Source organism: Carassius carassius, chromosome 12 (genome assembly GCF_963082965.1).
Source record: "Carassius carassius chromosome 12, fCarCar2.1, whole genome shotgun sequence".
NCBI classification, from domain to species: domain Eukaryota; kingdom Metazoa; phylum Chordata; class Actinopteri; order Cypriniformes; family Cyprinidae; genus Carassius; species Carassius carassius.
In genome coordinates, this window is record NC_081766.1 from 10,162,347 (window position 1) to 10,185,746 (window position 23,400).

At 36.6% G+C, this 23,400-nt stretch overlaps 2 protein-coding genes across 3 annotated transcripts; one reads left to right on the plus strand and one right to left on the minus strand.

Annotated features, from left to right (window-relative positions):
- Positions 1 to 470: 470 nt before the first annotated feature.
- On the minus strand, positions 471 to 1,255 carry LOC132154743 (polyhomeotic-like protein 3). Its single transcript, XM_059563410.1, has one exon. It carries the CDS (start codon positions 1,107 to 1,109, stop codon positions 528 to 530), a length of 582 nt encoding a protein of 193 aa, XP_059419393.1. The 5' UTR covers positions 1,110 to 1,255; the 3' UTR covers positions 471 to 527.
- Positions 1,256 to 5,369: 4,114 nt separating this feature from the next.
- On the plus strand, positions 5,370 to 23,400 carry LOC132154744 (protein kinase C iota type-like). 2 transcript variants are annotated; one of them, XM_059563412.1, is made up of 18 exons: positions 5,370 to 5,733; positions 8,686 to 8,807; positions 11,323 to 11,412; positions 12,545 to 12,595; positions 12,693 to 12,778; positions 12,901 to 13,029; positions 13,314 to 13,371; positions 14,383 to 14,438; positions 15,523 to 15,699; positions 16,464 to 16,561; positions 16,802 to 16,888; positions 17,042 to 17,177; positions 18,178 to 18,265; positions 18,462 to 18,587; positions 18,672 to 18,751; positions 18,964 to 19,053; positions 21,363 to 21,478; positions 21,779 to 23,400. In XM_059563412.1, the coding sequence occupies exons 1-18, from the start codon at positions 5,654 to 5,656 to the stop codon at positions 21,864 to 21,866; spliced, it is 1,758 nt and encodes a 585-aa protein (XP_059419395.1). In that variant the 5' UTR covers positions 5,370 to 5,653; the 3' UTR covers positions 21,867 to 23,400. The 2 variants fall into 2 exon arrangements, with proteins under 2 accessions (XP_059419395.1, XP_059419394.1); XM_059563411.1 differs by having other exon boundaries at positions 5,371 to 5,733; positions 12,901 to 13,038.

A 23,400-nucleotide genomic window follows, 5' to 3' on the forward strand; every position in this document is an offset into this window, starting at 1 on the left:
GCAAAACAAGTTGTTTTGTTCACCCAAAAATAGCTGGATGTGGACTGGAAGCCAGACCAATAAAATTTACAAATGGTCGTGTCCACACTTATGGGAAAATAAAGTGGATACATAATAAAGATTCACAGTACACAAACATATATTATGTAAACACAAACTTTTATTTTGGACACAATTTGACATCCCTAATTATATTACATTGTGCATATTTTCGTATGCATTCTATTACCTGTTCTGTAGCCATGAGGTTCTGTTGATGCTGCTGTTGTAATGCAGCCGTCTGCAGAAAGATAGCTGTTGTAGGGCAGCGTACATCTGTTGTAAGCACTGAGCTGTCATGCTCTGTGGTATGTGTAGCGTGTGCTGGATTACCTAGCAAAACACCACATCATAGGCTTCACACGCCACTGGAAGTGATCAACTTTTTACCAGTGTTTTTACTCAAAACCACAACAAAGACATGGCATCCTCAGCGGGTGGGTGATCAGTGTCGGAATCGGTGGAGTTCTCTGGTTGGTCCGCATCCATCAGGCAGTCATCTGTGCTGATTCTCCATTCTCTCTATCTTCTGGCATTGTGGCCTGCAGGTTCATCTCTAAGGAAGCATGTCTCACCTGATGAAATAGACCAGCATAATCTGAAGGGGCTGAAACACAAGATCTCTGTGGCTGGACCAGCCTGGGCAGTGCCATGGTGAGAGGAGGGGGGCTGGACAGAGGTGAATACTGGGAGACCGATTCTAGCACTGGGCACAGATGAAGCGGTGGAAGGTCAGGGAGCACTGCAGGGGGAGCTGTGGGTGTAGACACCACTGCTGACTCACTGGTGGGCTGACTTGCATAGGAGGGCACTGAGAGGAACTCAGTGTGCTGTGATTGGCCGGTGGCTGTAGTGGGAGTGTTTGGGGTCTGCAGGGCAAGGGGTGGAGGAGCGCTGTCCTGCGGCATGACATGCAGCGCAATGGGCTGGACCTGTCTTTGAGCAGTGGAGCTCTGCTGGATGATGAGCTGATCTGGGGCAACCCTCTGGCCGGAAGAGCAATGCAGCTGGTGTCTGACCAATGTATGAAACTGAACTGGTGTGAAGGTTGCTGCAGTAGACACAGTCATTAAGAGCAAACAGAAAGTGATCAGTTTTAATAGCTCTGAGATTGTTTGAAAAGAAAAACAGATGAGTTATAATGTCAAGATGTGTTAAAAACAGATGCGCACAAGAAAACTTGTCTGGAGTTTTACATTATCGAACCATACACAATCAGTGACAGCAAGCTGCATTACACGGGGGGCTGAAATATTGGCTATTGTGAAATATCTATGAAAGTCTGACATCCGTCGCACGATTAATCGTGATTAAACACATCCAAAATTTACGTTTTTAAAAGTTTGTGTTTACATTATATATGTATATGTGTACTGTGTAGATTTATCATGCATATATACATACACCAACATACAGTACATGTACAAAAAAAAAAAAAAAAACTATATATATATATATATATATATATATGTATGTGTGTGTGTGTGTGGGTGTGTGTGTGTGTGTGTGTAATTTGTTTTAGAAATATACATATTTTATATATAAATATAACTTCTTTTTCTTGAATATACTGTACACATGCATGTGTGTGTATTTATATATCCACCTTATTCTTCAATGTTCAAAGTAAGCCTATGGGCGATATAATAAATATATTATATTTGTACTGGAAGCTTGTGTCACCAAGACAAATTTCTAACACTTGGCAATAAAGCTCCTTCTGATTCTGATTCATTAGCCGCTATAGGGAATTAACGAGAAGAAGAAGAATGTGCAGTAAACGGTAAAACTTTGCACTACAAACCAGTGTGTTCATAATTAAGGTAATACATTAAAACAATATGGTAAGACACACCAATTTGCAATATAAAGCAGCAAAACAAGTTGTTTTGTTCACCCAAAAATAGCTGGATGTGGACTGGAAGCCAGACCAATAAAATTTACAAATGGTCGTGTCCGCACTTATGGGAAAATAAAGTGGATACATAATAAAAATTCACAGTACACAAACATATATTATGTAAACACAAACTTTTATTTTGGACACAATTTGACATCCCTAATTATATTACATTGTGCATATTTTCGTATGCATTCTATTACCTGTTCTGTAGCCATGAGGTTCTGTTGATGCTGCTGTTGTAATGCAGCCGTCTGCAGAAAGATAGCTGTTGTAGGGCAGCGTACATCTGTTGTAAGCACTGAGCTGTCATGCTCTGTGGTATGTGTAGCGTGTGCTGGATTACCTAGCAAAACACCACATCATAGGCTTCACACGCCACTGGAAGTGATCAACTTTTTACCAGTGTCTTTACTCAAAACCACAACAAAGACATGGCATCTGAATATTAGGTCAGCTTCAAAGCAACGTTCAAAATTTGGCAACATGAATAGGCTGCTGCTATTCTTTTTCAGTGTTAAATAAATCAAGATACACTAACTTTGTGTAATATCATTTGTCTAATATGTTACTGGTTGGAGATACCGGTGGGGAATTACCTGGACCGCCTGCCTGTCTGAAGTGATGTTTCCCAGAGGAATGCCGTTGGGCTGAGTGCCTGTGGGAGTGTTGGATCTGGGTGTATAAAGCTCACTGGCATGGCACTGGTGGCGGCTGCAGTGCTTTTCACACAGCCATCATCCTCCATCTCTTCCTGACTCTGTTTATCTGTGTCACCCATCAGAGGGGTTTGTTAGCCACTATAAATTTGGACAAATATTTTAAAAATAAAGAAAGATTTAAAAAATGTCAGTATATCCTTTATTCTGTAATCCCCTTCTGTTCAACTGCATGATTTAAGTGACTGAGTTTAATTAGATTTAATTTTAATTAGAATTTGATTTGGAAGTTGACGTAATCAGATTTTTTTTTCAACAACATATTAATTGCCATATTTGTGAAGAACGAATGAATCAATTTATCCAATGTTACCTTTTTAGTCTATTACTTAAGGTTAATGTTTACACATATATAATGTACATTGCATGAATTAGTTCAGACAGTTACAGTTACCAAAAAGAAACCGACTTTAGCATTTAAAATATTTGACTAAATGCTCTAAAATTGACATTAAAATACTAGGGTAAAAAAATGCTCCTAAGGTTATCTGTTCTAGACAGTAAATAATCGGTCATACAGATAAAAAAAACAATAGCATGTAGCCAATGCTGTATGTAATAAGTACGACAACTGTAAGAAATAATGAATTAATATCACATTTATTACACATTACAAGATACCTTGAAAATTCACACGTTTACAAAAATTCCTAAAATATCATTAAAAAGTACTACTTAAAATCAATTGTTTAATTAAAATGCACAGTTTAACTTACAAATAGATTTAATATTTAAACAACGTCATACACTCTTTTTTCATTATTGCCATTTTTTATTTAATATGATACGTTTACAAAATCAGTTTAATTGATAAAACTGTTAAAACTGCAGTTTTACATCTGTATTTAATAAAATTTAAAAGCAAAGAATTATAGAATGTTTATTTTATTTAAAATCTGACGTTTCAAATTCGATACAAATAAATAAAAATAAAAAATATTGAAACAGTGAATTGGTTAATGCATATCTGTTTTGCCACAAAAGTAATTCGATCTTCCCAAATTAGTGATTTTTTTTCTATATTGTAGAAAACATCTTAAATCGTGAATTCATAACACTCATGAACACGCAGAATCTGAATTTCTGCTTCAAATGCCAGTGTTCATGTCAGTGTTATTTTGAGAGTTATGCACTGCAAATTTTTTTGTGAATTTATTCTTTAATCTTATGAAAATTTTCATCAGATTTTCAAGATTTCCATCCCCAAGTAATTCTGATTGATTTAATGAATGATTGACTGTACTATGCATAGGCCTATATGTTTAGCGGTGTATTTTAACTTGGTTTTAATTTGGTAAGTAATGAACTTAATCACATGAAGTTTAATTAGGAGTTCATCATTTAAATTTGCACATCAATTTCTATCTGCATAAAAAGAATATGCAAAGGCTTTTAAAACCTCTAAGCTTATACATTTTGATAATATTGCCAAAATGACATGGTTCAATGAGTAGACTACTTACAGTGCACAGACTCTTGTATCAAGAGGGAATCTACCAGTGGTATCGTGACACTGTAATGACAGTAGCCCTGCCACGATGAGGCGTATCACCGTGGATTATAAAGCTGTCATATCATATAACGATTCTTGTATCACGCAAGATAATCCATTGCCGAGCTAATGACTGTTATGAGTTGAGTTGGTTATTTTAGTGAATCAAAAACATACCGAACAAAATTACTATATGGGCAGATTCTTTTTATTCAGACAGTCGGAACAGTCACTAAATCAATTTGACTTCCTAATGATGCACAAGATATGACTTAATGTCTGACTTGGTTATTACGTTATGCTGTACAGTACAGACTGCACATATTCAGCATCTCAAAAGTAATTTAAAAGTACTTTCAATAATTGTATTTTTTGATTTGTTATCCGTCCTATTAAAATCTTTGAATTAAATGATTTCAAATATTTCTTCTTCAGAACTAGTGGAAACCGTAAGGATGCAAAATGTGAAATTCTTATATTGGTAAAATTTGTTTTTCATTAAATCCCAAGAATACCAACGGAGCTATGCGGACCCTTTTCCAAGGAGAAGTTACTGAGAAGTTATTTTTTGTCTCACTGGATCTCTTCATTAAATGGGAAAATGATTTTGTTGATTGTTGTGTGTGAGTGTGTGTATATGTATATATATATATATATATATATATATATATATATATATATATATATATATATATATATATATATATATATATATATATATATATATATATATATATATATATATATATATATATATATATATATATATATATATATATATATATATATGTATATTGACAGTACCAGAGACTATTTAAATAAGACTGTGAGAACTTTGAAAGATTGTGAACTGAGATTTTAATGTCTTTCATTGTTCCCCTTTTTTTCCCCTTTTTTTTTTTATTGCTTCTTGATAAAATATTGTATGTTTTTGTTCTTTGAATTAAAAATAGGATGCGAATTACTTCCTTGGCTTCTCTTCCCCACCTCCCCTGAGTCTGTGTGCTGTAATCGGAATGCCACCGGACGCTTCCATCCAACCGGATTCATTTAAACATGATAAAAATACGCCGTATATTAATCATATAGAAGACGTTTAATATTTTCATTTTCTCTAAACTGACTAGACAAATATTTTTTTTTCTGATACGAACAGTAACTAATAATGTGTAATGTTTTTTTTTTTTAAATCCTCCTAAACCCCCCCTTCTGCATTCCGGTGTTTGGATCATTCCGTCTCGAGGCTTGAGTGAGAGAAGAGAAGGGAGTGTTTCCCGTCAGCCACTGAAGTTTTACTAGTCCTAATAATTTCTGTCAGAACTTGAATAATAATATTTCAGACAGGCCCATTCTACTACCGGGGTCAACACTGTTTTGGACCAAAGTATAAGTCCAGTTTTCTAATTCCGGTTGTTGTTTTTTTCTCTCCCGTTGGACGACATCGGGATAGCCTCATTAGCCAAGTTAGCTCGCTAGCCGGAGTAACGTTACGGAGACTTCATAATGCCCACGCTGCGGGACAGCACCATGTCCCACCCCGGAGAAAACGCGCACCAGGTCCGGGTAAAAGCTTATTACAGAGGGTGAGTAGCCAGTGAGCCAGCGCTGTCCTTTTTAGATGTTTCGATACACTTACAATCTTATCTTGACCTCTTAATTGTGTGGTTTCGGGATATACACAAATATATGATTAGCTAGCTAGCAGGCAATGTTAGCGAATCCCAAAACAAAACTGATGAAGTAGTCAAGTGAAATCAACTCCAGTAAAACAGCCGTTTCTTCATGTATTCCTCTTCAGTTGGTTTTCTTTTTGTATCATAATAGTTCACGTAAACATAGCAATTATGTTTGTGTACTGTGTGTGAGTTAAGATAATTAAGGCTTATGATGTGATGATGTTTTCAGAGCTGCGCCTGTCATGGAGCTAGCTGTCTGCCTGTTTATTATAACAGCTGCGTTCTCTGTGTCACATTTAGGTGGTTCTAAATAACAGTGTAGTTTAATTAAGGGGAAACTAAAGTCACGTGCCTGTAATGAAATTCATTAAATTATTTATACAAACACTACACAATATGTAGATCATTATATTATTTGTACCTGGTTTATTTCTAAACGAGTACATTATTGAATTGTTATCAGAATGGGACATAACAACCTGTAAATTTGTTTCCTGTTCCTCTTAATGTATAGAGAACAATTCTTGGGTTGCTGTAAAATACTTTTATGTCCATAAAGGAGCACATTTATGGATAACTGATTTTCAATCAGATTTCCGTTCATGATGACGGGTGTGCTTGTTATGCACTTGAAAAACTTGTATGACAAGTATCTTCTGCCAGACCTGTTGGAGACTGATCTGTTCACACTCCCCATGAGCACTATTGTATGTGTGCAGTTGTCTTGATGATTCAATCAGTTTCAGTCAGTTGCTGATAATGGTGATAATAATAATAGTAATAGTGGTCATCATAATTATTATTATTAATACTGCTGCTACTATTACAATATCACTATAGGGAAGTGACAGGTCCACCGCCATTAGTGTCTATCAACTGGCCACAGTAATCTTAAACATCTTTAAAGAAACCTATCATCCCACAGTACCATCCTTTGTTTTTGAAATCTCTGTTTCAGTGAAGCTGATTTTGTTTTGGCTTTAAAGAAGAGCTCTGTTGAGAGCATGAATTGATGGTTCCTGCCTTATAAAAATAGTAGCACAGAATTCCTGGGTGTGGACACTTTTAAAACCCACCATTTGTCCCTGTATGTGTGTTCCCTTTGGTTTCTTTCGTTTTTCAGTGGGTCATTTTAGCCACTCTTTGAACCAGTTTCAGTGACCTTATTCTGTATAAACTTCTATTGTGGCTGTGACGGAGACAGTTAGAGGTTGTTCCTTTGGTGTGTGGAGGCCTTAATGGCAGGTTTCTGCCTGAATGCAGTAGAGTCTTGAATAGACTCCCTGCACCTTTTATCTTCTGTTTGAAACCCCCTGAAGCCTGACAAAGATGAAATTCACAGCCTTTCTCTTCCTCCTCCTCTTTCTCTGTACTCTGTTCTCTCTTGTACTTATTGTTAATCACTTATTGCTCTCTTTCTGTCACTCATCTTTGTTTTTTTTTTGGTTTGTTTGTTTGTTTTTTTGTTTTTTTGCTCACTCTAATGTGTTGTAGGTCTAATAAGAATGCATTTGAGGTGATTTGATTCAGATTTTTTTTAATGGATGTTAAATACAGTAGAGATGTTACTTTATGGCTTTATGTCTCTATCTGATGTCATGGTCATCTGCCTTAAAACTAAAACTGAAAGTTGGAATGACCCATCCTCAGGTCATTCCAAACTTGTATGACTTTCTTTCTTATGTAATAGGGCAGTGTTAGAATGGTTAAACTGTTATTATTATTTTTCTCAGAAAATATATTCACGATTATTAAAACCTGTTGTTCTCAGTAGCAACATTTCTTATTAAAAATTTCAGGATTTAAAAAAAAATAAATCAAGAGAATGTCAACTCATACACAGGTTTTGTTTTTACCTCATCTAGTTTCCTGATTTATTGTATTTATCTTATACATTAACACACTCTCTACATTGTGAAGACTGTTGAAAAATTAAAGAAGCTTTTTTCTCAAAATCTAATACAGTGTAATTCCTAATATTAATTCCAAAAATGCAAAATTATTGTAATTGAGACTAATTGCTAAACTCCAACATTCATGTTTTGTCTGTTTCTAGATCAGTAGTGCGCTTATTGGGAGAATTAAAATATTTATACCTGTAAACCACCCATGAATACTTGTAAAAGCTTGTTACAATGCTAGATAATAGAAATGTCAAATAAAAAAATGTTTTCAGAATGAAAGTGTGGCAATATAGCAGGCGAGTTGTAAAATATGATTAATCGTTAAGTTTTCGTGACCATTGAGTTCCTATGCATGGGCAAAAAAAAGAAAAAGAGGCTACAATAAGAGGACGTTTATCCTACTGTAAATATTAACTAAAGCACAGTTCACTAGCGCAGAGCTTAGAGAATGTCTGAGATATGCATGACAGAAAGCACAGAGCTGCCCTTTAACTTTCATACAGCAGCTTTTTCATAATGATCCAGGATCAGATAACACCAGTGTTTTTCTTTGTCATGAGGTGGTGTGTGCACTCCCACTAGTCTTAGTGGCCACATGTAGGCATGTGTGGGTCAGCGCATTGGCTTGTAGACAGGAAGGACTCCCCTGCTGTCAGTAATTAACCAAAACAGTGTGAACACAATAGTCAACAGAGGGAAGAAAGCTGCTAGGGTGCCTCCTACTTTGGGAATGCACTAGTAATACAACTCAACTTCCCACAAACAAACCGTATGATACTCCCTGCTGTACTGTATTTTTCTTTTGGTTTTTTAAAAAGGCACATAGTGTTTTGAGTAATTTATTTAAAGTTACACAAATATACATAATGTCTCCCCACATTTATGATCAACTTAAATAAAATAAAGAATATTATTGGAATAAATTGTTAATGAATGTCACATTTTTCTGTTTTAGGGACATCATGATCACACATTTTGATCCCTCCATCTCCTATGAGGGGCTGTGCAATGAGGTGCGGGACATGTGCTCCATGGACAATGACCAGCTCTTCACCATGAAATGGATTGATGAAGAAGGTTTGTCATTTCATTTGTTTTTCTTTACCCTCTTTGGCCTTATTTACAGCTGGTATTAATATCTGTCCCTGGTGATCCAATTGCAAGCAGTCAACTGAGAAAATTTCCATTTACACCTGGTATTAGCATGCATCTTCTGTGACCTCTTGAGAGCAGGTTTCATTAAGGAGAGAATACACAAGAATTAAAGGGTCATATGATGCGTTTTTCAGGACTGTTATGCACGTGCTGCATGCACAGACCAGTGCTTTCTGCGTCATGTATTTTATTTGCGGGGTGAATGATTTTGTTCATATTTTGCTTATAATTTTAAATGACAGATGCTGTTTTTCTTTCTTTCTCTGCGAAACTTTTCATACTGTGTTGACAGCAAAATGTTAAACGAATTTTGTATTGACAAATAAAAATAACACATAGACTATACATTTTTGTACGACCTGGAAGGTTTTTTTTTTTACTCTGCGACACTTTTTCCTATTGTGTTGACAGCAAAATGTAAAACTAATTTGATTCTGGTCAAGATTAATAAAATAACAAATACAATTTTTGTGCAGACTACATTTTTGTTATTTCTCTCTTACATTAGTGGAAATTTAAATGTGACATTCTGGAAATGAAATCTACATTTAGTGGGAGTGGTTGGGGACAGCAGGTGAACAAAGAGTCAATATACAGCCGGAACGGGTGGGTGCAGAATATATCCTTGTACAGGCTATAGCCTGATGTTCCCTTTATATGTTGCACTTTGAAAAACCCAAATCAGAAAAAAAATCCTCTTTTAAGCTGCACTTTAAAAAAGGTTAAAAGGTTGTTATTATTAGAGCCCGACCAATATATGGTTTGCCATATATATATATATATATATATATAGACTTTGTCTGTGAATATTAAACTACAAAAAGACGATTTAAATAAGAACATTCTGCATTTTCATTGGATTACCAGAAAATATACAACACAGAATTTGTGAATTTGTTTATTAATTATTATTATTTAATCGTTTTAGATGTTTACCTATTGAAAAGCTGTGCTTCTTGCATAAACCTGCCCCTGTTTTGGCAGTAGCTTGCTTGCCTTGTTAAACAGTTACCTTGTTTAATTTCTTAATTCAAGTTATAAATATTTATTTATAAGTTATTTATAATAAGTGAAGTTTACTGTTAAGTGCACTCATGTCAGGCTCATTTTGAATAATAAAGTTTATTGTTAAATTGTTAAATACCTTGCCTCCAGTCCATTTGATCACCACATTTGAGTTTACATTACAAAAAATTGTAATGTGTATATATATATATATGATATTCTGTTTATGTAGGCTATATACTGTATTGTAAATACAGTACCAGTCAAAAGTTTGGACACGAATAGGAAGTGTGTCCAAACTTTTGACTATACTGTACTATAATGTAGCCTACATACACAATATCGACCGATATGTTGATATAGTTTTTTTTTTTTTTTTTTTTTTTTACACCCTAAAATCGGTATCGGCCCCCAAAAAACCCATATCGGTCAGGCTCTAGTTATTATAAATGTTTAGTTATTATAAATATAGCCTAATTAATAGTTAAATAATATTATTCACATTTTTAATAAGATCCGTTTGGACAAGTGCATTTATATCCATAAATATATAAAGAAATAGGAATCGAAGTTTATCCAGAACTCACCAGAACTAATACTATATTTAGTGCTGTCCACCTGAGACAGATGCTAATACCAGGTTTAAATGTGGCCTCTCATTCTGTTCCTCTAACTGTAACCGTATCAACAAGCTTCCCTCTGCCATTCTGCTAAAATGTCTGCTTCATTTGCACTAGCATTTTATATATTGCAAATGAACCCACTTTTGGTAGATTGCATTAGAGTCTCAAAATTACCCAGGACACCCCTTTAGCAAAAACAAAATGGATGGATTTTACATGAGGAATAAAGTGAATCTCGGTGCAGCGCACAGCAGGGAGCAGGCTTAACTCTGGAAAGATTGACTGTGTGCGATGATTAACTGATGTATTAGTCATGTGAGATGGGAAACGGAGAGGAACGTTCATTTAAATACTAAAATCTTCACCATTCCACGCTGAGCCCAGAGTCACGCTGCTCATTAGCATCTAGCTGATCTGAGAGGGTCGTCATGGAGAGGATTTAATCACGTCTGTCTGCACAAGCCTTGGCATCGATGCCTGCCGTCACTCATCGCCTCTGCTGTGATGTCTGATTCAGAGCCGAGTGTCTACACAATCAGAGACTGTCGGTGCCACAGGCTGCTCTTTATATAACAACAGGATTGACGTCAACTTCGGACAACACCACAGACCCTGTTACTAGTTCATGCTGAAAAACTATAGATTTTAACTTTATGCTCTCGCAATATCCATTTGATCACAAACAGGGGCTCAGTCCTACTTTATTTCTCTCACTTTCTCTGTTTCTCTTTGCAGTGTCAGATATGTCGCTTATGCTGATGTCTTTGGTAGCATTTTCTCACAAGGGTTCACTGTGCTTGTCATTGCAGGGGATCCATGCACCGTTTCTTCTCAGCTGGAGTTGGAGGAGGCCTTACGTCTCTATGAACTCAACAAAGACTCGGAGCTTATTATTCACGGTATGCTGGGATTTGGCTTTTGATGTGGGGTGGGCTACATATGCTTTTGGACTCTTTGTAGTTCTATAGATTCTTGAAAAAATTGACAGATGCGTAATTAAGCAGATGTGGCGTAATAAAGTGACAATTTGGGATTTTTGTTTACATTTTTTTTTATAGTTTAATAAAATTTAATAAGGAAAAATATGTATTATCAATGGAATTCCTAAAACTTGATATAATAATTAATTATAATTTTAATGATGGTAGTGTTTTTTTTTTTTAAAGAAATTCTGTATCCTTTAGATTTTTCTGCTTTGTCTTTTGATTTAATACAAATGTATTATCAAAAACAATCATAATCAAATGTATATTTAAAAAAAATGTAATTAGTTTTTTTTATTTTAATGAAATTTGAACAATTCCTCATTTCTAGTAAGCAGAGTGCTGCACAACAGAGATTTAATGTTTAAATTAAAACATAAATGAAAAATTGTTATATTCCTTGGGGAAATTTTTTTGTATGAATACATTCTGCTGTACAATGATAATATATTCATATGCTTCATTTCTTTAAGTTTTACCTAACTTTTATTTTGGTGGGGTTCTGTGTTTATCTGAAATGCTTAAAACATGAACTCTCAGAGCAGCAGAGGACCTTTCCCAGTCATGTCCCCCACTCTCTCTCTCCCACTTCACTTCATGTCCAGCTACTGTCCTTTCAAAATAAAAGGAAAAATGCCTAAAATGAATCTTTTAATGAGACCAAGCTTCACATTTTGATGTTCTGGCTTGGGTACATGCACTTATTTATTTATAACACACCCTACAGCATTATACAGGTCCTTAGATCATTAGTGGACAGGAGAGATCGGATTAAGGCCATGATTGACAGATACATTGTTCTGCCTGCGGTGTGAGTTAATTAGTCATGCTGAGGAGGAGACGTCTGGCCACAAGGGCTTTCAGAAAAAGACCCCAACCAACTGTCCATCAATATCCACTCTCCACACCAGCTGACCTTGCAGGCCTGGACAGACTCTGTTTCTTGACCCCAAAGTCCTTATCCGCTGTCAGATGAGGAGAGGTCACAGAGAGGTCGTTCTTGAAATGTTTGTCAGTGCTTTATTTCACAGTCTCTCTCTCTCCACAGTGTTTCCATGTGTCCCTGAGAAGCCTGGCATGCCTTGTCCTGGAGAAGACAGTATGTGTTATTGTAATGGTCATTTAGATCATAATGTTTTTTTTTGCATTGGGTTATAATAATAGTACTTAGTAGATTTAATTAATGTTGTACTCAGAGTCCATATACCGTCGTGGAGCTCGACGCTGGAGAAAACTCTACTATGCCAACGGACATGGATTTCAGGCCAAACGTTTTAACAGGGTACAGACATGCTCTTTTTTTATTTCTGAAACCCTGCTATGTTACTTAATTTGTCTGAATTATAAGCACATGCCTTCAATAAAGTTTAATGTTCATGTTCCTGTGTTTTCTGTTGTGTTCAGCGTGCTCATTGTGCCATCTGCACAGATCGTATCTGGGGCCTGGGCAGGCAGGGATACAAGTGCATAAACTGTAAATTGCTGGTCCATAAGAAATGCCATAAATTGGTCACAGTGGAGTGTGGTAGACCAGTAATGCAGGTGAGACATTAGTCCACATGGAATCTGCATGCTTCTTTCACGTTTTCTGTTAAATCAGTTTAAATATAAAGTAGATTAGACATTAGACTTGTTGGTAGCTGAAAGTATTACCAAATATGCCAGCTATTTAATAAATCAACTTGGAAGGGATTGGAAACTTTGGATGTTTAGTTTTTAGAGTCTGTGAAGACCTACATGTTAGACATGCAATTTTTGCTAATAACACTGTGAATTTAAATCTGTCTTTATATTTGACCTTCTTAATATTTTTGTAGGACCTGATGATTGGAAGAATAGATCCAGGGTCCACTCCATCAGAGCATGCTGATCAAGGTACTAGGGCTAGGCAATATGGCATATTGAATCACTTATAACGAAAATATTGATATATCATACAAACACGATATACCGCCCAGTCCTACAAGGTACTATTGACTCTCATCTATATCAAACAATACACATGCACTTGATATTATATATCTATCATTTCTGTTTATTGCATTTTCCTTACTACTTTGTGCTTGAATAGCACAATACTACTATCAATTTTCAGGAATAAATGCACTTTTGAGATTTTCAATTAAACTTGCAATTAGTTTTCAAATAAATTTTATTTTAAGGCTTTCCATCTGAGATTAAATGATTCTGCCTGGGGTCACAGAATAATCAGAATTTCAGATTTTTTAGGGTTTTTTCAGAATTTCAGGGTTTTCTTTTTCTTTTCTTTTTTGTCAGAACATAAATATTACTAAATATTATATTATTATAAATATGAACCTGAATTGAAAAAATTCCCTGATTTCCATAATAATCTCAAACAAGAGGTCCTGAATAACTACATAAACACTGCCCACAGATTCATTTGCAGAATTCCAAAGTCAAGCAGATAAACTTGCCATGTGTTTTGTTAACAAAGTCAACAGAGGTGTTAAATGTATACATTAAGTCACTAAATTGATTCACTAAGATCTATAGTGACTCATTGATGTCACTGATTATCATCTTGAGGGGTTTTAAATGACTGGATGGGCTAAGCCAATGTTTCCCTTTAGTAATTAGGCGTGTGTCTGCACTGAAACAGATTGATGCATTGAGCATCCTACAGGCGTGAGTCTTCTCACTAGATTGAGCTTGTTGGAATTAATGATGTGAAAAGACTCGTGGCTTTAGTTACAGTGCTGGTCAGATACATTTCCTTCCCCTTGTTTTTTCAAAGTGCTTTATTAATCAAAGTGCCTGGTTTGGTTTAAGGCTTGTGAATTAGATTTTTGTAAGTACATTAATGAATAATGCCCACAGGCCACTGAGTGATGACTTTCCCTGTTTCTCTTTGTTGTTTTCTAGTTCTAGACAAAAAGAACTCAATGGAAAGTATCAATCATGAGGGAGAAGAGCATGAGGTAAGACATGCTTTGGCCTTGTTTACTCCTGGTTTTAACGTCCATGTCAGTTGATCCGTTCGCAAGTGGTAAATGCTACTTCTCACGAACTCCATCTCTACAAGCTCTGTGAGCTTAAGTCGCTTATAATGTGGATTTGAAAAGGTGACACAAGTTTTGTCTTTGGTCACTTGCATGTTTAATGATATCCCAGATGCTCCAGGGCAGCATTTACACTACAAATGCAATGTAGCAATTTCAGCTTGTTGATCCAGTTGGTTAAAATTAATGTTAGTACCAGCTGTAAATGGGACCATTATGAATGTTTTGTTTGGTTAGATGAGCTTTCAGCAGTCCATTCTCCGATAGATGGTCAGGCTGAAGTTGTCACTCAGAGAAAGAGATGGGGGTGTGCACAAGGTTCATTCGGGCTGTATTGATTTCCTTTAGTTGAGCTAATAAAGTAACCTTCTATCAGAGTTATTAGCATCTGATTAAGGGCACGTGTTCCTGTAGCTCTGTTGCAGTAATGAGAAATCCTACAGTTTAAAGGAAAAATAGAGGGAAAGGACAGGAAAGAGCACCAAGAGATGCAAACCAGAGAGAAGAGACTGACTCATTATTTATATAGATATTAGGGCTGTCAAGCATTTAACATTTTTAATCTAATTGATTACATGATGTACTGATTAATTAATTTAATCAATTGCAAATTAACTCATCAATTTGGGCTGAAATTACCCCTTAAGGTCATTTAAGTTTTTATTTCAAGTTTTTATTGTGATAAATAAGTAAAGCATAGCATAGACATTACCAAAAAAGTAGCTTAATTAAGAAATGAAATATGAAAGTAAAACTGCCAGTAGGTGGCGGCAAGTCATTCATTCAGCCAATTCGTTCAAAGCGCTGATTCAAGAAAGAAGCAAACTTTCAAGAACTTTTCAGATTCAAACCCATACAGGGGCATTGTTTACCCTCTTTTCTGGAATTTAGGGACATATAACTGCACTATTTTGCTACATCACACAACGTGTAAATAAATGTAAATAAATATAAATAAATAAAAGATGTTGGTGGTTTAATATTATCTTTGTCCATCCCTCAGGCTGTGGGCAGTCGGGACTCCGGGAAGACTGTGTCCAGTTTGGGGCTAATAGACTTTGACCTGCTCCGAGTGATCGGCAGGGGCAGCTACGCCAAAGTACTGCTGGTGCGTCTCAAAAAGACAGACCGCATCTACGCCATGAAGGTGGTGAAGAAGGAGCTGGTTAATGATGATGAGGTGACATTTCACATTTCATACAATGGGAAAGTTCAGAGATGCCACTGATATGCCATTATATGAATTATGTCAGATTGCATTTATAATAGTTTCAAGCTGTACCAAGTTCAAATGAACCACATCCCAGACTACCTTTAGGAAGCTGCTGTCATGCCCACCAAACAAACTCTGTGCTCCAGGTTGAAAGCGTTTTTGATGCTACATAACTTGAAATTGTTTGTTTTGACAATAAATTACTGAACAGCTCAATAATTTGAGCTATTTGAGTGTTGCAGAATATAACAAGCAAAGAGCCCCCACTGGGTCTAATCTTTCCAGGATGTGTTGAAGTACACGTACAGATGAATAGATGCTGATGAAGTGGGCATTTAATGTTGATTAGATGCACTTAAGCCTTGTGTGATGAATTGACAGCAGCAGCTGATGGTCAATAATGGCCTCTACTGGCCTTGCAGTGCTTCTTTAAGGGAGTCTCATGGTCTGAGATATTTTTACCAGGCTGTCAATGAAAGGTCCTAGTTTTTCCACTCTGTGTCTATCCATTGTGAGTCTCCTCACATCCAGGAGCAGCTCCTTGGGAAGACCTGGTGCCCCCGTCTTTTAAACCTTTATCAGATTTCATCCTTGTGAGGCATTTCTACTCAATACAGTCCTGAATGTCCTTCCAAATGTTTCCCCTACTGACTGAAAGAATGCTCTGCTTTTGAATGGAAGATTGATTTTTGTGTGCATGTTTGTTTTATCTGCTCTTTCTTGTTTTTCAGGATATTGACTGGGTTCAAACAGAAAAGCATGTGTTTGAGCAGGCTTCCAACCATCCCTTCCTGGTGGGACTTCACTCATGCTTCCAGACAGAGAGCAGGTCTGTCCGTACTCACGCTTTTTATGCAAACATACAAGTATAAGACTTAGTGACAATAAATAACTGGCTTGAACATTTTTTTAAATAAATAGATAAGAGTGACAGTTCCATGAACTTCCTCCCCAAAATGCTCTTATATAGGTCCTCAGGCCATTCTTATTGTCGAGCCCTTCAGTTTAGTGTGAACTGTTTTATTTGTCTGGTGAGGACTGATGATTATTTAATGCTTTTCTTTCACAGGCTATTCTTTGTAATCGAATATGTGAATGGAGGTGATCTAATGTTCCACATGCAGCGACAGAGAAAACTTCCGGAAGAGCATGCCAGGTATGAGGATGTGAGCTGTCTATCAGTAACATGGTCAATTGTTAATGAACAGCCTGAGCAGGGTTGGAATTGACTTCAGTCTGAATGACACACCACAGGAACAGAAACACAAATAATGTCATTAACTGTTTCTCTTGTTCTTTCTGCTGGCAGGTTTTACTCAGCAGAGATCAGTCTCGCCTTGAACTACCTCCATGAGCGTGGAATCATTTACAGGGACCTGAAGCTGGACAATGTTTTGCTGGAGTCAGAGGGACACATCAAACTCACTGATTATGGCATGTGTAAGGTTAGTCTGAATATGTTCATTGTCTCAGTTGATTAACTCTATCCCTGCTATTGATGGAGTTTTTTTTGTCATTTATGAGACAACTCTTCCCCGCCATTGACAGAATTTCTGTCTTTCTGTGTTTTCACTGGTGTATTGTAGGAGGCGCTAATATGCATCTTCTGAATAGGTATTAAACATCTGGCTTAAAACATGGTGAAGAAGCAGAACTGTATGTTCAGATATTAAGAAAACAAAATATTCTGGATGCCATTAAACTTTTGTGAAAATGATCAGAAATGCTGGTGGGGACTGGCAAATTAAAAAAATAACAATAAATAAGAAAAAGACAGTGGGGAAAGAGTTAAGCTCCATTTTGATTAAGCCATACCTGCTGACCAGAATATCAGAGATCTGAGGGTGGGTTCTTTAGACTTAAACTAAATAAGCACCAACATCCTTGAAGCCTCATGTGGGTTTCAACCACCCTCGGCACTCTATGGAAAAATGTAAAAATGATTTTAAAACTTTGGCTAATTCAAAACGATATCAAGTTTGCCTCTGTCATATTCATCTCAGATTCACTGTGTACTGTATGTAAAAATGTTACCTGCTCTTTAAAATAATTCCCTGTGCACACAAACCATATTACTGTGTGCACTGCTGGTTACAGTTTTTAATTTCGTTTAATTTGTGTTTTTATCTGTTCCTGTAATTGTGTAAAATACTATAATAGGATTACTTAATCATGAAGTGTGACTTTTTTTTCCATTTTTCTCCAGATTGATAGATTTTCTTTTTTTTCTTTTTTTTTTGGTAAATATGTAAAATAAAACAATTCATTGCAGAAATGATGGATGTGCTATTTACTACTTTTAATAATTAATATTGTGATATATCTAAATTCCATGTATTTGGTCTCTAAGGTGTAGCCATTGGCCATCAAACAAAAAAAAAAGATCACTTGTCATATTTTGTGCCTGAATTTTTTTGTTTGTTTCAATATTCCTCTCTTATACAGGAGGGACTGAGACCAGGAGACACAACCAGCACTTTCTGTGGAACCCCCAATTACATTGCACCTGAGATTCTGAGAGGAGAAGACTACGGTAAGCACAATTCACACACAGCCAAGCCTTTCACAAAGACTTTCAGTTGGCAACTATGTGCACTAGCACACAGAGGGCTTAATCCATTTATTGTTATTAGTGTCTACTTCATGACTTTCTGCCAGTTGAGTTTGTCAGTGTTAAGCTTCCCATTTCAGAGGCTCAGGATTTATGTGTGTGCATGTTTTCTTTACAGGGTTTAGTGTGGACTGGTGGGCACTGGGCGTCCTGATGTTTGAGATGATGGCTGGGAGGTCACCCTTTGACATAGTCGGCAGCTCTGATAACCCTGACCAAAACACTGAAGATTATCTTTTCCAAGGTACATGACAAGCATGCATGTTTCAAAAAACGTTTTGTATGTCTCAGTATATCCCATTCATTTTTTTCTGCTCCTCATTTGCAGTAATTTTGGAGAAGCAGATCAGAATTCCCAGATCGTTATCGGTTAAAGCTGCTAGCGTGCTGAAGGGATTCCTCAACAAGGTAAAGCAGACCAGAAAGATCGATGTTAATGTCCTTATGTCACATGAGCCTGTTATAGTGCTGTCATAATCATTGTTTCTTCCTCATCTTTGTTTTCCTACTTTCTTTCACTCTAATATCTCGACTCTCTTTGTTTATCTGTTTTTGTCTTTGCTCTCTTGTTTCTTCTCACTGATTTATTTATTTACTTATTTTCCCCCTTTTTTTTGTAGGAACCAAAGGAACGCCTCGGATGTCACCCTCAGACAGGCTTTGCAGACATCATGGCCCATCCGTTTTTCCGAAATGTAGACTGGGATCTTGTGAGTCACCGCTATCTGTGTTTCCTTTAGCTTACTTATTGGATGTTTTGACTCGAGCACACAACGGAAGCATTAGTCATTCGCTGTAGCCTGACGCTAGTGAAACTAAACAAAGGACTTACTGGAGCCTGAAGAACTATTTAGTGTTGTTTATGACCTTAAGTAACCATTCATTTGATTACTCATTCTTGTAATTTGATGTCAGCAATATTACCACTTAAAGTATCATTTCTGGAAAATCAGCTTTAAAAGTATTGTTCACCTAAAATCTAGTCAAAATTTACCCCTGTATTTTTTCCACACCTGTGTTTCCTGCATGATTTTGTGGTTCTTTACATTATCATCATCATCATCATCATCGATAAGTAATATATCACTTATTTACATTTATGTATTACACAGCTGCACTATGTATAATTTTTTAGCATAGACACAAAACCATAAGGGTTTGAAATGATGTGTGACTAAATGACAAAATTATAATTTTTTGGTAAACTATGATTTACATAATTATTAAATGGTAATCCACTTTTTCAGATTCATTTTATGATTTCTTTTTAAATAATTTAAATAATCTAGCAGACGAGAAGTGAGCCTTTTGGTGGTTCATAGTTGTAGTTGTATCATGACATGAACACGTGTAAGACTGTTGATTTAATGAAGGTGATAAGGTGTCAAATCATTGATTTTTCTGGTCTGAGGTTGACAGTGAACTGTATCATGTGTGAGGCAGGTTTAAATAATGTCAAACCAGCAGACAAGACTCAGACGAACACAGTGACCTCTTGTCCCTGTTTGGTTGGGGTGAACACACACACTCACACAAAGTGGCGGTCAGGCAGTTTGAAGTGCTCAGATTACACTTTCTACTCAGACGGGCTGCAGTGCCCGAGTCGACCTGTAGGGAGAACAGATCCTGACCTTGCAGCCCTGTTAAGTTTACAGCATAGAGAAGGCCAAACTAATAGCAGTACTGAACAAACACCGGAGAGGATCGGTTTGCCTAAATATACTATTAAATCCTTGCTGAGATTGCTCTTCAGTGATTTTTTTTTTTTGAAGAAATAAGAAAAAAACACCAACCTTTTTAATGGATGTATATTCTTACAAAAGTGTTACATTTTGAATAATTGCTGTTCTTTTGAACTTCTTGTTCATCAGAGAATCCTGAAGTTTCACAGGTTCCAAAAAATTCTGTCATTATTTACTCATCCTTATGCCATTCCAAACCCATATCTTCGGAACACAAATTAAGATATTTTATCTTTAGAAGAGAGCTTTCTGACCCTGCATAGACAGCAGCAGAACTACCACATTCAAGGCCCAGAAAGATAGTAAAGACATTGTTAAAATAGTCCATGGGACATTTTTTTTTTTGCACAAAGAAAACAAAAATAACAACTTCATTCAACAATTTCTTCTCTTCCATGTCAGTCTTTGACATGCGTTCATGATAGTACTATGTGGTTCAACCATTACAACGAATGAGAATACTTTTTATCAAAAATAATGACTTTATTCAACAATTAGTCTCTTCTGTGTTTCTCAGTATCACAATAGCACCATTTTTGAGTATTCTCCAAAAAGTATTCTCGTTGCATCATAACGTTACAGTTAAAAAAAAAAAGTAAAAGTAACATGACATTCAGCCAAGTATGGTGACCCATACTCAGAATTTGTGCTCTGCATTTAACCCATCCAAAGTGCATACACACAGAGCAGTGAACACACACGCACTGTGAACACACACCCAGAGCAGTGGGCAGCCATTTATGCTGCGGTGCCCGGGGAGCAGTTGGGGGTTCGATGCCCCCAAGGGCACCTCAGTCGTGGTATTGAGGGTGGAGAGAGAACTGTACAAGCACTCCCCCCACCCACAATTCCTGCCGGCCCGAGACTCGAACTCACAACCCTTCGATTGCAAGTCCGACTCTCTAACTATTAGGCCTCGACTTCCCTTGAACCACTGATGACAGATGGAGTATCCTGACAATGTCTTTCATACTTTTCTGGGAAATATCTTAAATTGTGTCCCGAAGACGAACAAAGCTTTTACGGGTTTAGAACGACAGGGAAGTGATTAATGACAAAATTGTCATTTTGGGGTGGAGTATCCTTTTAATGCTTTTTAAATAATATAAAAAGGTTACTGTTTGTTTGTTCCTTTCTTTCGTTCTTAAAAAAAAAAAAAAAACATTGCTATGTGCAATTACTGGTTAATATTTATTAAGATGAGCACTGCATGCTGAAGTGTGAGACTTTGACACATTTTCATAGTCATTATTTGACTCCTGTTAACTGTTTCTCAGATGGAGCAGAAGCAAGTGGTTCCGCCCTTCAAGCCCAACATCTCTGGCGAGTTTGGGCTGGATAACTTTGATGCCCAGTTCACCAATGAGCCCATTCAGCTCACGCCTGACGATGAGTGAGTGTCTGTTCATGTGTATCTGTCTGTGTCACGCCTCAAGCTTTCTGAATCAGACCTCAGGCACCATTAATCTGCTTCAGATCCTTACCACAGGAATTCAGGTTTTGTCAGGAAGTATTATTACATTTACGATCCCTGATGACACATTATAGTTCTGTGAACAGGATTCCGTAGTTTCCATATATCCCTGTTTTCCAGGAAGATGTTTTACAGCCTGGACTCTATTTGAAAGCCGTAGTGAGTTAAATGTGATGTAGCGGTTAAGACTGATTGATTGTGTCTTTGTCTCCCTCCCAGTGATGCTGTAAAGAAGATCGACCAGTCCGAGTTTGAAGGCTTTGAGTACATCAACCCTCTGCTGATGTCAGCGGAGGAGTGTGTGTGAACGGCCTGTGTGTTTCGGTTTACGTGCATATCATCTCTGCCTTTTCTTGCATGGTCGCAAACAATCAGAAAGGAAACAGCCACCTGACTTCATTTTGTTGGGACCAGATGGGACATTAACTTTGCCAAACTTCTTTCACTTTCTGCCATTTGTAACCACTAGTCCTTAAGTCTATTTTTCCTTGTTTATTTTTGTGACATATAAATCAGCACTGATGAAATTTATCAGTGCCTTTGTGCATTAACCAACGTAGCTGGAATGCCAGTTTTGGGTAACTGAACACTCTGCAATCTAAAGGAAATAATGACTGTGATGGTACGCAGGACCTCATATGGCGATGATGTCTGATACACATTTTATTTGTATATATTAAAGAGAATCCATTGAGCATATATAGTAAGCCATTTTTAAACTCCATATACCACATGGGATATTTTTGAAGACTTTTTTTTCAGATTTTCTGTTCTGCCTCTCAGAAAAAAAAGTGTAGTGTAAGGAAGAAAAACTTTATACTTTGTTTTACTGTTATTTGTTATTATTATTTAAGATTACGGTCATCTATATAGAATGTGCACAATATATTGAATAAGAGTTTTCCATAAGTTGTTTTAATATGATTGGGCATGTGGCCTCGTCGTAGATTGAAGTAGGTATCAAACTTGTAAGAATGGAGCAGGGAACACTAATGAAAACTGTTGTAAATACTGACAAACTGTGAAAGGAGAAGTTTTCTGTATAGAGGGGGAATGAGGGAGAAAAGTACAACAGCTTTCATCAACACAGGACCAAAATAAGACACTAAAATGAGTATGTTCCTGTCAGTGCTCTCCGTATTGACGAGGTAAAAATATGTTTTTACTCTTCAGCTGCTGCATGTATGAAGTATTTCTCACTTTTTCTTCTTTTGTTTCTTGCTTTTTGTGTTACATGTGATACATTGCCTTTCTGGTTATGATATTTAGTTTATATACTTCTTAACATTGAGCGTCAATGGATGTGAGTTCATTGTTTCTCGTTACAGTCACGGAAAAGATCATATGCATGATGTAGTAAAGGGTCTTGGATTTTGTTTACCCTTCACAATCCCATCAATGGCGCCGAGCTCTTTGGGTGGAGTGCTTTGAAAACAGATCATGTCTGGATGCATTTTTGTTTGTTTGTGTTTTTTGAAAGGACCTTTGACAATAATGACCAAATGATGAAATTAAACACAAGTGACTCATACACAGAATAACCCGTTCTCATTCCTCATCATGCATGTATCAACTTGCTTATATTTTCACAGATGTTCACACTGGTTTTGAGCTGTGAGGAACTCGTTAGCAACCTGGCGTTATAAATGATCGAGTCACTTAAAGCCCTCAATGCATTCCCAGAAAAAAATAAATAAACAATGTGCTAATATGCTTTAAAGAAGCATCAGGGGGCTGAAGTGGACTGTTTGTTTTATTTTTTTTGTATATTCTGTGTATTAATATGCACATGGAAAACACTATCAACTGACTAGAATAAACTACCACTTTTTTAAACTAAA